This window comes from Elephantulus edwardii, unplaced genomic scaffold (genome assembly GCF_000299155.1).
Source record: "Elephantulus edwardii isolate Elephantulus edwardi_28Jun2011 unplaced genomic scaffold, EleEdw1.0 scaffold00042, whole genome shotgun sequence".
Taxonomy (NCBI): domain Eukaryota; kingdom Metazoa; phylum Chordata; class Mammalia; order Macroscelidea; family Macroscelididae; genus Elephantulus; species Elephantulus edwardii.
In genome coordinates, this window is record NW_006399792.1 from 16,760,470 (window position 1) to 16,773,757 (window position 13,288).

The 13,288-nt window shown below is 36.2% G+C and overlaps 1 protein-coding gene across 1 annotated transcript in view; it reads right to left on the minus strand.

The window, feature by feature from the left end:
- The window catches only part of ANXA3 (annexin A3), a 133,992-nt gene that overhangs the window by 62,337 nt on the left and 58,367 nt on the right, over positions 1-13,288 (minus strand). The window contains exon 6 of the mRNA XM_006885293.1: positions 2,977-3,056. Within this exon, the coding sequence (XP_006885355.1) occupies positions 2,977-3,056 (80 nt within the window). The remainder of the gene's footprint in view (positions 1-2,976; positions 3,057-13,288) is intronic.

A 13,288-nucleotide genomic window follows, 5' to 3' on the forward strand; every position in this document is an offset into this window, starting at 1 on the left:
AATGGGGTTGGTGTGTCAGAATAAGTGAAACTGGATCAGGGCAGGCCAGGCTTCAGGTCTGCCATATATAGGGTTACTAGGGGTCACAGGCAACTCGATGGCACATAACAATAAAAAACAAAACAACTGTGTGACTGCTGCTCAGGTGCTACTAATTTCCCTTATTTTCTCTTTAATTTTGCACTCTGCTTTTGTAATAAAAATGCTAATATTAATTTATAATTATAATAATTACCACTACAATGAAGGAATTTGGAAGCAGGAGTGGCATCCACTTCCTAAACAACATGCCTACGAAAACTCTATGAACTTTGAGAAATGATGACAGTTACAGAAAGGCTTTAGGTCTTTTGTTCATAGGGTCACTTTGCTGTGGCAATCAACCACAACAGCCACCACCAAGAAGGAAACGGATTGACCCAGTGACTGCAACAGTAAGCTTGAGCATGGCAGAGGACATGAAAACGGTGCAGGAAAAGGCAAGGTTTCAATCTGTTGTTCATAGTATCGCTATGTGTAGTCAACTGGATGGCACCTAACAACAACTTCCACCAGTAACTGATAACCTTTCTTGGACTAAGTATTTCTTATGGACCTCTACAAATTATTGAGGAGCAATGATGTCAGTTTGAAGATCAAGGTGTGCCTAAGTCAGGCCATAATCTTGCCAATCACTTGCTATGCATTTGAAATCTACATAATAAGTAAAAATGACAGAAGAAAAATTAATGCCTTCGAACTGTGATGTTGGAGAACAGTACTGAATATCCCATGAACTGGCAGAAGGAAAATCAAGTATGTCCTGGAGAAGGTGCAGCCAACCTGTTCCTTGGGGGCAAAAATGTTAAAGCTTTGTCTCACATACGTTGGATATGTTTTTGGGAGAGGTCATTCCAATATGCTTGGACAACAAAGGAGAGGGAGACCCTCAATCAGGTGGATTGACATAGTGGCTGCTTCAGTGGACTTGTATGTGTCACAGACTGAGAGGCTGGCACACCTTAGGATAAGTTTCAGACCTGTTGTTCACAGGGTCACTATGCATTGTACTTGACTCAATGCCACCTCACAACAACACAATCTTTACAATACCCTCAGAATTAGTACTATTATAATTTTAATTTTACACATTTAAAAACTGAGGGTTTAATGCTTAAAGGAACATATCCAAAGAAATAAAACCAGTATTATAAAATTCTAGCTCTGTTTGACTTTAAGAGTAGGCTATAGCCTTATGCTATGCTGCCTCTGTGGATGGGTAAGTATGTTTGTGACTAGATAAGTGGATCTACACCTATGAATGTATCTCTAGGAGTGTATGTTTGCAGACACATTGCATAATTTAGTGGTGTGGGTTCTGAAAACAATTGACATCATAATTAGGATAAATTATTCCCTTCTGTCATCAAACTGGAGTACAGAGCAGAATATTCCAAGGATTGCCAAAAGAAACAAATATATCTTGGAGGAAGTGCAATTGGTTGCTTGTTAGAGCAAAGGCAGTGAACCTTTGGCATGTAATAATTAGAAGGGGCCAATCCTTGGAAAAAGATATTTTTCTGGGAAAGGTGGAGGCACAGAGAAAAGAGAAGATCCCCAACAAAAGAGACTGACACAGTGACTGTAACAGGCTTGCACACATCAGAGGTGGTGCAGATAGCACAAGATAGAGCAATGCTCAGAGGTATTGTTCACAGAATAGCTGTGAGTTGTAGTTGAATTGATGGCACATAACAACAACCACAATTATGCTTAAGTCTTAAAAGCATTTAACAGGCTGAGTCCATCACTAATATTGTAAAAGTTGTATACATCAGCTAAAAAAAGCTGGTGAGCTTAGATTCCTTCCTCTCATACACACATTTGTGAGCTCATCTCATCTTTGACTTGCCTTCATACCAAGGTTCTGAGTATTCTAAATGTGAGACAGTAAGGTGTGGCCTCCTTTGCTCACATGCTGAGTCATGGTTTATCAACTCTCCCAAGGTGGCAATTATGAAGTCAGCCTTTTATTTCTTAATTGTAAGACTGGACAACCACTTCTGAACATCACTCTTCTGTATCCTACTCCTCAAACAGCTTAAATATTATTCAAAGATTATATATATATTCATTCATTGGACTTGAGTAGAAAATAAATATATCCTTAAAAGATACACATAACAAAAAGGAATAAACATTTGATATCAGATGATTTATGAAAATATATCCTAATGCATTATATACTATGACCAACATACTTCTTATCTTTATATTTTTTTGTTATACACACACACACACACATATTTTTTACATAATACACATATGTATGTATATATATTAGGGATCTCTGGTGGTCTAGTGGATAAAAATCTGTACCGTCAGACTAAAGATACATCTCCTCCTGTGCAATATACTGTCTTTGAAGACTTGCTGGAAGGTCAGCTACAGGTTAGCTCTGACTCCATAGGACACAATAAAACAGCAAAAATATGTTAAGGAGTTTTGTTGGCATAGTCTATAAGGGGCTGCACTATGAACCCAAAGATAGTACTTCTCTGATGGTTTGAATCCACCAGTGGCAACTTGACGGAAAGATGAACAATCTCCTATTGTGTGATTTATAGTCTCCAAAAACTCACTGGTGAGTCAGTTCCAACTCAATAATAATGAATGAGTGATTGATTATATAGATAGATAGACTTGGTTGAACATTACATTGGTTAGTAGAAATGTAAATGTAGAATGAATGAATAAACAATTTTATAAAGAAAATTATAATCTTGTTTTTGCTGTTTGGCTATTTTTTTGTTGTTTTTAATTATTTTACATAAAATAATTCATTTACATTGTGGTTCATTCCTATATATTATATTCCATACAATCCCTCATTTACATTATGTTTCGTACAATCTTTTGGTTCTTTTTAAAAACCTTAAAAATTAGTTCTGAGCATGTGACTTATTGAGGAATTAAAAAAAATAAAATAACACCTACATCGGCTAAAGTCAACAAAGCTTTCCTGAAGTCACCAGATGTTTCAGAACTAATGTCGTCTCCGAGGCTCTTCTTATACACTGAAACCAAATAAGAAGGGAATTAAACACTGGCAAATGGAAAAAAAAAATCTTATTATAAAACAGAGAAAAGCTTAAACGTCAACAATGGCAATGAATAAGTTCCTGGTAAGGGAAATCCTGCTCTGATTAAACTTCCTGGTGGTTCTTCATTGCAAAATTATGCCTTTATAATTAATGCTGTGGTGATAATAGTAAAGCATGATGCAACACATTTTAAAGACTGCATTTTCAGTTTCCTTTTTAGTTAGGTACCACGAGTAAGTTCTTCACAAAAAATGTAGATATAGGTGGCAGTGATGCCTAATTTGTGAGTTAGTACTTGGAACGTGGGCAGACAGTACGTAATGTGAAGATGAAGGAGTAAGCAAGGAGGAGCCTGGTTCCTGAAGGATTTGAGGACTCAATGTTCCAGTCTTGGCAATGCTTATCTCCTTTTTTTTTTCCTCACATGTGCAAGAAATAAATTTTATCTTATAAGCCACTATTATATTTATGTTTTATGAGCCTAACGAGATATAGAAAGAGTGAGAGAGTAAGAGAGAAAGAATGAGAGTGAGTGAGAGAGAGTAAGAGTGAGAATGAGAGAGAGAGAAACACATTAAAAAAACCCCAACTCCAAGTATTTTATTATGCTTAGCTAGCCACATGGTCATGGACTTCAGCATTGTTTAATTCTAGTCCGGACTGCCCAGGTGGAAAAAATGGTTAAAGATTTGGCTACTAACTTAAAAGTTGGCAATTTGAACCCTTTTAGAAATGCTACAGAAGGAAGGTCTGGTAATTTGCTTCTGAAAGGTCATAGGCATTAAAACCTCTATGGAACATAGCTCTACTCGGAAACAGGAATCAAAAATCAATTCAGTGGCAACTATTGGGGTTTTTTCTTACTGGTTAAGTGTGGTCTCTTTTATGCAGTCTGTGCTATGCAGACCCTATTCATTTTAAGTCTCTATTCTGCTTCATCCCTGAAAAAGTAATTCTATTGTGTCACAATATAAGTGAATTAGAACCTAACACCAGGTGGCTATTTGAGCCATAAGTTTATTATTCTCAGGAATAAGTTAATCATATGAATACACATCCTTTTAATGCAATGAAAGACAATTGTTGAAAGTGATGTCAGTTTATGTAATAGCCACAATTGTATTGTAGCAACTCCCCAAGCATGACTTAATATGGTACCTTGTAAGAAATCTGTAATTTTCTAAAGGAATTAAAGTAAAATCCAATATAAATATAAATATAAATGATCTATCTACATAATAACTTTTTGCAGGCATCATTACACCTAATAGTCTTGATATTGTTATATTATCTTTTACATGAGTTAGAATTTTCATAAATTTAAAAACATTGAGTCAAATAATGAAATTCCCACATTAGAATTTGAAGTACTTTATAATCTGCAAGTTAGGTAGATGAGATTTTATAGATAGCTCATGTAGCGTCCCCATTCCAACCCTTAGTCTACATGCTTTTTTAGGAAATTAAACTTTTTAAAATTGCAATTACTTTCACTGAAATTGACAAGTGCTTTGTGGATTTTGAGGCATGATAAAGTCTAATTAAGAAAAACAATATTATAATATTACCATATTACCATAGAGCCTGCGTTCTCTAAGAATTCTTGATCCCTGAGTCAGTGTTCTTTTACACACCATTAACTTAAAATATTGAGAGAACTTCAGAGTTTAGCTATTTATTTATTTAGACGCCCCTGTGTCATTATACTGAACAACTCATGCAAGGATATCAAGCCCCTTTATAAGGGCCAAGTTAATAGTATTCTCTTCTTATATGTGATTCACATTTTATATTCTATGATACCCGCCATCTTGAACGTATCAGACACACTCTATTAAGATTATAATCTGTATAGAAAAGAAAACAAAAACAACAAAGTAGAAACAAGGCAGAAAACAAAATCTGAGAACAAGAAACCATAAGCAATTATAAGTCTTGAGTAGACACTACTAGAGAAGTCACTAGGCGGTGTCAAGTTCAACAGCAGTAGCTCTTTCCTCCATCCTGGCAACTGGGAGGGCCTGCTGGGAGCAGCACTTCTAAAGTTGCAAATATATCTGGAAGGATATTTTTGCTGACTACGAAGGAAATCTTTGGGACCAGATGTAGCAACATTTCTTCTTAAATTTGAAAGTATTTATGCCTGAGATGAGAAAGAATTCTACTCATGCAAAATTCAAACTCCAAACCAGTAATTGTCTAACTGATTCTGACTCATAGTGACTCTAGGCATTCGCCAAGAATTTCAGGGTCTGATTATTCAGAAGTAGATCACCAGGCATTTTTTTTCCTAAGGTGCCTCTGGATAGATTCAAACTGCCAACTCTATGGTTAGTAGCCAAATGTAGTGTTAAAGAATTATTGTTCAAAATGGCTTCTTTAGCCATAGACTGACTTTGCCCGTTGGATGGGTGGGAAAATGTAAATACGGCACGTTAGCCTATATCCATGGGGGGAATGGCTCATCTTGCCATTAAATTGAGGGGATCTAGCAATAGAATTTGAGAAATTTCACCGCCAGCTAAGAAGAATGCAGAGAATTCAGAGAATGCAGCATGCCCTTTGTGAGCAGAGATTCTTGAGACCAAGATTTACAGGAGCAGCAGTCATAGAAGCTGGAGCAGAGAACCAGAGACCCGATGTGAGACAAGAGTGGACCCTGGGACTGCTATCCTATGAAACCAGAACTAGGAGCTTCTGCCCAAGTCTGCTGGACTACTGGGAAGTTGTGGGGAAGAGTTGTAAGCCACAACAAGACTGAAGGCTGAGGTGTCAGTAAGCATGTGTTAGCAGTTGTTCTGATTCTGCTACTAACCTAAATTAGAGCCTTTGACATCCCTAATATGGTTCTGTGTCATCTGTAAGGTATCACAATGGACTTTGGATGTAATACAGCAATAAAACGTTGTTGGCACGAATAGGATGAGACATGAGAGCATGGGTGACATGTATGACCTCATGGGAACTGGTTTTGTGTTGTTGATGTTAATGGGGACAGTTCTCCTTTGTGAAGTTGGTAAAGGTCAGATGCGGCTATCTCTATGTAGCATTTGCTCTTTTTATACCAAGCATACTAACTATTTTCAAGATCCAGAGAATCATCTATTTTGGCAAGAAGAAATGTGTTTATGTATTCAAAACAAAGAATAGAGTGACTTCTGGTGGCAAACCTGAAAAAACTAATCTGGGAAAAGGTAAGTTGCACTCATAGGAACAGTGGCATCATCTATATCAAATTCTGAAGCACTCTTCCTTTTAAGCCTACTGGACATAAAATTTGTATGTTAGTTCTTTCAACAATATAAAGTTAATGAATAGTAAATACATATTGTGTTGGTGAAGGGTATTGACTATCATGAACTGCCAAAATGGCAAACAAATCTTTCTTGGATGAAGTGCAAACTAGGGTGCTTCTTAGAAGTAAGGTTGGTGAAACTTTGTCTACATATTTTGGGCATGTTGTCAGAAGTGGTCTCTCCTTTGAAAAAGATATCACGCTGGGAAAGATGGAAGGTCAGTAAAAGAGACAAAGAATCTCAACAAGATGGACTGTCACTGTGATTCTACCAAAGCACTTGAGCATCATAGAAATTGTGAGATGGTACAAAGTTCAGACAGGTGGTTTGTAGGGTCACTATGAGTCATAGTCAAGGATGATACATAACAACTACCACCACAACAAATAAACACAACTGTGGATTTAAGAGGGAAAAAATAGTCAAAGCAGAAAGTCTGAAATTAGTCAAATCTGCAATCAAGATACTTTTATGATTACTGATCATTGGAATGTGAAAGTTGCAAACAAACAGAAGTAAATAACTGGAAAACAAGGCATTGGTGATATAAACAGAAATAGAAAAAATAGAAATAACACTGGAGATCATATAACTGAATTTTGCAAGAACACCAACTTATTAATTGGATATACCTTTTATTCAAGAATAAAATTATGATTATACACATGAATCTCTACAGTTGGAATACAAAGGAGTCAAACTGACTACAACTGTGGAAAAATACAATGAAAAAAAATCCCATAACATCAGTTAGAACAAGGGATCAACTGGAACTACTCATACACAAGTTCAAGTTAAAGCTGAAAGAAATGAGAGCCAGTCCATAAGAGTCAAAGTACAGCTTGATTATCTCTAACTTCAATTTAAGGACCACATCAAGAATAGATCTGATGCTTTGAACACTACTGAATGAAGGCCAGACAAGTTGTGGATAACATCAAGGACATTACACATGAAAGAAGTAAAACACCATTAAAAAGATGGAAAAGATCAGAATAGAATTTGACCACATATTAGGAAACAAAGTAAATCTCAACAAGTTGATAAAAACACTGAAATAATACAAAGTATCTCCTGAGACCACAATGCATAAAAAGAAGATAAAATGGGAAATACTCCTACCCACGTGGAAGCTAAATAACACCCTGCTTGAGCACTACTGTGTTATAGAAGACATAAACAATGAAAGATAAAAGTCTCTCCAAATGAATGAAAAATACAACATCTCCAAATCTCTAGAACTTAGCTAAGGCAGTCCTCAGGGATCAGTCCACATCAATAAGCAAATCCATAAAAAATAACAAAGGAGACAAATAAATGACTCAACACAACACCTACAGCAAACAGAAAATGAACAACATGCTAATCACATAGTCTCTGGGAGAAAGGAAATTATAAGAACAAGGACTGAAATCAATGGGATAGAAAACAGAAAAACAGTTGAACCCATAAAAAAGACTAGAAGTTAGTTCTTCTAAGAGACAATAAAAAAGACAAACCATTGGCAAACTAATAAAAGACACAAATAACTCGAATAAGACATAAAAGAGGTGACATCACAACAGAATCAGCTGAAATCAAATTATTATAATAATAGAATATTAGTAAAAGATGACAGATGAAAAACTGACGCATTTGGGTTGTGGGGCTGGAGGAGAGCACTGGACATACCATGGACTGCCAAGAGTACTAACAAACACGTTTTAGAGAGGGGAAAACCGAGTTGCTCCTTGGAGGCAAGGACTTTGAGGTTCCATCTCATACTCTTTGCACATGTTACCAGGAGGGATCAGCCCTTAGAGAAGGATATCATGCTTGGAAGCAAGGAGGAACAGCACAGGAGATGAAGCCCCTGGATGAGATATATTGACACAGTAACTGGAGTAATGTAGGTGTGCAGAGACCACAAGATTAGCTTAGGATAGAGAGGGTTCAGGACTATTGTTCATGGGGTTACTAAGAGTTGTAGTCAGCCCGAAAGCACACAACAATAAATCTGAAAACCCAGAGGAAATGGACAAATTCCTAGAAAGCCACACTCTACCCAAACTGACACAGACAGAAACAGAACACTTGAACAAACCCATTACAAAAGAAGACATTGAGCACATACGAACACTCCTTCCCCAAAAAAAGTCCTGGCCCTGATAGTTTAACAGAATTCTACCAAACATTTTATAGATGAGCTAACACTAATTCAGTGTGAATTATTTTAAAAATTAGAAAAACAAGGAACACTGCCAGAGTTATTCTATGAAGCATTAAAAAAACAAAACAAAACAAAAAAACCCCCAGAAACAGAAGGAACACTCCCAGAGTCATTCTATGGCGCAAGCACAACTGCAATACTAAAACCAGTCAAGACAGCACCAAAAAAGAAAATGATAAATCAATATTGCTTTTGAATGTAGAATCAAAATCCTGTCCAACTGACATTGCTTTAAAAAAAAAAAAGAAAAGCATGAATATTTTTATTGCACTTTGTGTAAAAGTTTACAGAGCAAAATGGTCTTCCATTCAGTCATTCATACTGACTTTGTTTTCTCCCATCCTGTCCCTGTCCAGGACCCTCTACCTATGAACTTCTTTAGAGTAATCAGCAGTGCTAGCCAGACAATGGCCAATTCTTCCAGTCTCGGGGTGATGGAGTTTGTTGCTTACATGGGTCCACTGGACAGTTTTTATGTGTCTCTGATTTTCTTTCTTTTTTAAATTTTGTTTCATTGACTATGCAAAGACATTTGACTGAGTGGATCACAACAAACTGTGGCTGACCTTGAGGAGAATGGGAATTCCAGAACATCTGAATGTGCTCACGTGAAGCCTATACTTGGACCAGGAAGTAGTCATCAGAACAGAGCAAAGAAACACTGCATGGTTCAGTATCAGGAAAGGAGTGTGTCAGGAAAGTGTCTTGTCCTCTCCCTTCCTCTCTCCATCCTTTCCTCCCTCCCTCTTTTTCCCTCCTCAATTCCTTCAAAATATTTTAATTAATTTTCATATAATGATTTCTTTATATTTCATTAATATACATTGTGTTTTATACAATCTTTCATTTACATTGTTTCATACACTTATTCATATACATTCTAATTTACATTATTTCCTTAATCAATTTTATTTAAAAGTTTATGTACATGGTGTTTCACACTGTTCTTCACTCACATTGTGTTTCATACAATCATTCTCACATTTTTTTTTATATGTTATGTTTTATAAAATCAATCACCATTGGACCTTGACCTTCATTATCCTGTTTTTTTTACCTGGATCCTTCCCATTTGCTTCTCCCCTCCCCCACCCCGTGTCATCCAGGGTTTTACCCCTATCCTAATCTGTGTTCCCCCCTTTAAGTTCCTGTACATGTTTTACTAATTATCCTTCTATTTTTACAATAATAGTCTTATGCCGTATGTGCCCTTATGACACCGTGTTAGCTTACTCAGCATTATGCTTTCCAGCCTCTCCCTAGTTATGTAGTATTTTTCCAAATTATTGCTCCTGAGTGCTGCATAGTATTCCACTGTGTGAATGTACCACAATTTCTCAATCCTTTCAGTGTGGTTACACATTTGGGCTATTTCCATGTTCTTGTGATGGTGAATAATGCTGCTATGAACACTGGTGTACAAATCTTCATTTGTGTCTCAGTTCTAATTTCCTTGGAGTATATTCCTAGTAGTGGAATAGCTGGATCATATGGAGTTTCTATGTTCAACTTTTTCAGGAAGTGCCAAACTAAACTGTCTTTCAGAGTGGTTGAGCCATTTTACAATCCCATCAGCAGTGCATGAGAGTTCCCACCTCTACACACCCTCTCCAACATTTCTTGCTTGCTACCCTACTAAACTTTGCCACTGGTACTGGGGTAAGATGGAATCTCATTGTGGTTTTGATTTGTATCTCTCTTACTGCAAGTTATTCTGAGCATTTCTTCTTTGGTCTGTTGGAGACCTGAAAGTCTTCCTCTATGAAAAGTCTTTCCATGTCTTTTGCCGTATCTTTCAATCTATATGCAGAATAGTTCATTCAGGATGCTGGGCTTTATGAAGAGGAATGTGGCATTAGAATTGGAGGAAGACTCATTAGCGGTTATGTAGATGACACAACCTTGCTTGCTGAAAGTGAAGAGGACCTGAGGCACTTGCTGCAGAAGGTCAGAACTGTAGTCTTCAATATGGATTGAAGCTCAACATCAAGAAGACAAGATTCTCATCACTCAGAAAACTGGCATCACCAGGATAGATGAAGAAGAGATTGAGGTTGTTAACAATTAGAACTTGCTTGGCTCCACAATCAACACTCTTGGCACCAGCAGTTAGGAAATCTAAAGATGAACTGCATCGGGAAAATCTTGTCAGGGACCTCTCTAGAGTACTGAGAAGCTATGATGTCAGCCTAGAGACTAAGATGTGCTAAGGGTCACTATGAGTCAGACTCAACTCAGTGATACCTAATAACAACAATATGACCGAATGGTTTTTTAGAGGTGTATTATTTATTTTCACTAATTTATCCCTTTTTCCTTATTTATCTTGCTGTTGATTTCTAAGTTCAAACCGTTATGACAAGAGATAATGCTTTATTTGGTTTCAATTTTTAAAAGTGTTTGAGGCTTGTTTTGTGTCCTAGCATATGGTCTATTCAAGAAAATGATCCATGGGTACTGGAGAACAAGGTCAACTGTTCTGAAACTGAGTAGATTATTCTAGATATGTATGCTATGTTCAATTCCTTTATGGGTTTGTTTAAGTTCTTTCTATTCTTGGTGATCTTCATTTTTTTAAATCTATAATTGTTGGTCTATAATGTGTGTTGAAGTACCCTCCTATTACTCTAGAGTTGTCTATTTCTTCTTTCATACTTGTATTTTTTGTGCATCTTGTGCATTGCTTCTTTTTAAGTTGTTCTGTATCATCAAGTTTGAATCAACTCAAAACTGACCCTCCAGCAGATTTTCAGTGTCTGGAAATCACAGGGGAGGAGAATGCCTATTTTTCTCCCATGCAGCAGCTAGTGGATTTGGACTGTCTGCCTTCGGGTTGGCAGAACTTTTAATCACTAGACTACCAGAGTTCCCAGTCTATTGTTATTTAGTGCATATTTATAATTGCCATGTCTTGCTGGATTAATTCTTCCCTCTTCTCTTTCATACCTTTATTCCTTTTTTTTTTTTTAACCAAAAAGTTTTTCTTATAAATTTTGGGAAAATATCACACATCCCTTCTTAATGATTTTCTGGATTGGTTCTTTTATGAGGATGTAATAGTCTTCTCTCTTATAATAACTTTTTATTTAAAGTTTATTAAATCTAATTTCAGAATGGTCAGATCTGCTCTTTTTTTTTCTTACTAGATACATGTAATACTTTTCAGTCTGTTTCTGTCCTTAAAGCTAAGGTATGTTTACTGAAGAGAACAAAAGACTGAATCATGTTTTTGAAAATCCATTCTGCCACTCACTGCGTTTTGCATGGGACATTAAGAAAATTTATATTTAAAATTATTATTGAAAATGAAGTGTCTACATCATTCATCTTGTTATTTTTTTGTTTCATATATTTTTTTGTTTTCATCCAGATTTTTCTATTTTTGTTTGCATTTGAGTACTCTTTTGTATGAGCCTTTTTGTTCCATTCCTTCTAACATATAAACAATCAACATAGAATCTTAACATAAAAAACCCCTATTTCTATCATAACCCTCCATCTTCTATCAATATATACTTTACAATTGGTAAGTCTACATCTGGAATACTCTGAATACTGCTTAGAAAGTTGTTTTGGCAATGACAAATTCTCAACATTTCTATTTGTTTGGGAAAGCCTTGATTTTCTTCTCATTTTTGAATGAGATCTTTGTTAGTTAAAGAATTCTTGTTCGTCAATTGTTTTTGTCCTGTATTTCATAGATGTCACTACATTGTCTTGTGGGCTCCAGATTTTCTGAAGAGAAATTTTAAAAGAAGACTCTTGATATGATATATTGCATTTTTCTCTTTCTGCTTTCAGAATTCACTCTTTGGTTTTCCAGGATATTATTAGGATATAACACAGAGTTGATATTTTGTGATTCTTTTGATTGGTGTTTGTGTATCTTTCTGTAATTTCAGACTTGTTCCTTTCCTTGGGTTTGGAACATTCTCTCTGGTCACTGTTTGAAAAACTGTTTCTGTGGAATTATTTTTGTTAGGGTTTTCTGAGATCCCATAATTATAATGCTAGATTTCTTAACTAACCTCATCTTTCCTTTTGAGCTTGTTTTTTCATTTTTCTTTTCTCTTGAGTCCCTTCAGCCTTGGTAAATTTATTGTTTTGTCTCCTATTTCACCTATTCTATCTTCTAAGTTTAATGCTCTTTTTGTTGTTAGGAGCCATGGAGTTGAGAATAGTTTATACTAAACCTATAAACAACAGATATGAACCCTGTCCTAACCTGTGCCATCCTCGTTAAATCTGACACACCTGAGCCCATTACTTAAGCCACTGTCTCAGTACATCTCATTGAGGGTCTTCCCCTCTTTTGCTGACCCTTCATCTTTCCAAGCTTGATATCCCTTTCCAAGCAACAGCTTCTTCTAGCAACATGTCAAAGCATGTGAGATGAAGCTTTACTATTCTTGCTTCCAAGGAATAGTCTGGTTGCAATTTTTCTAAAACATATCTGTTTGTTCTTTTGGAAGTCCATGGAATATTCAGTACTCTTCTCTAACACCACAGTTCAAAGGCATCAACTCTTCTGTAATCTTTACTTAATGGCAAGCTGTCAGATACATAGCAAGTGACTGAAAAGACTATGGCCTGAATCAGGCACCATTTAAGTCTTCAAACTAACATCATGGCCCATCAGTAATTTAGAGATGTCCCCAACAGCAGACTTGCCTGATGCAATAGGTCTCCTGATCTCATGA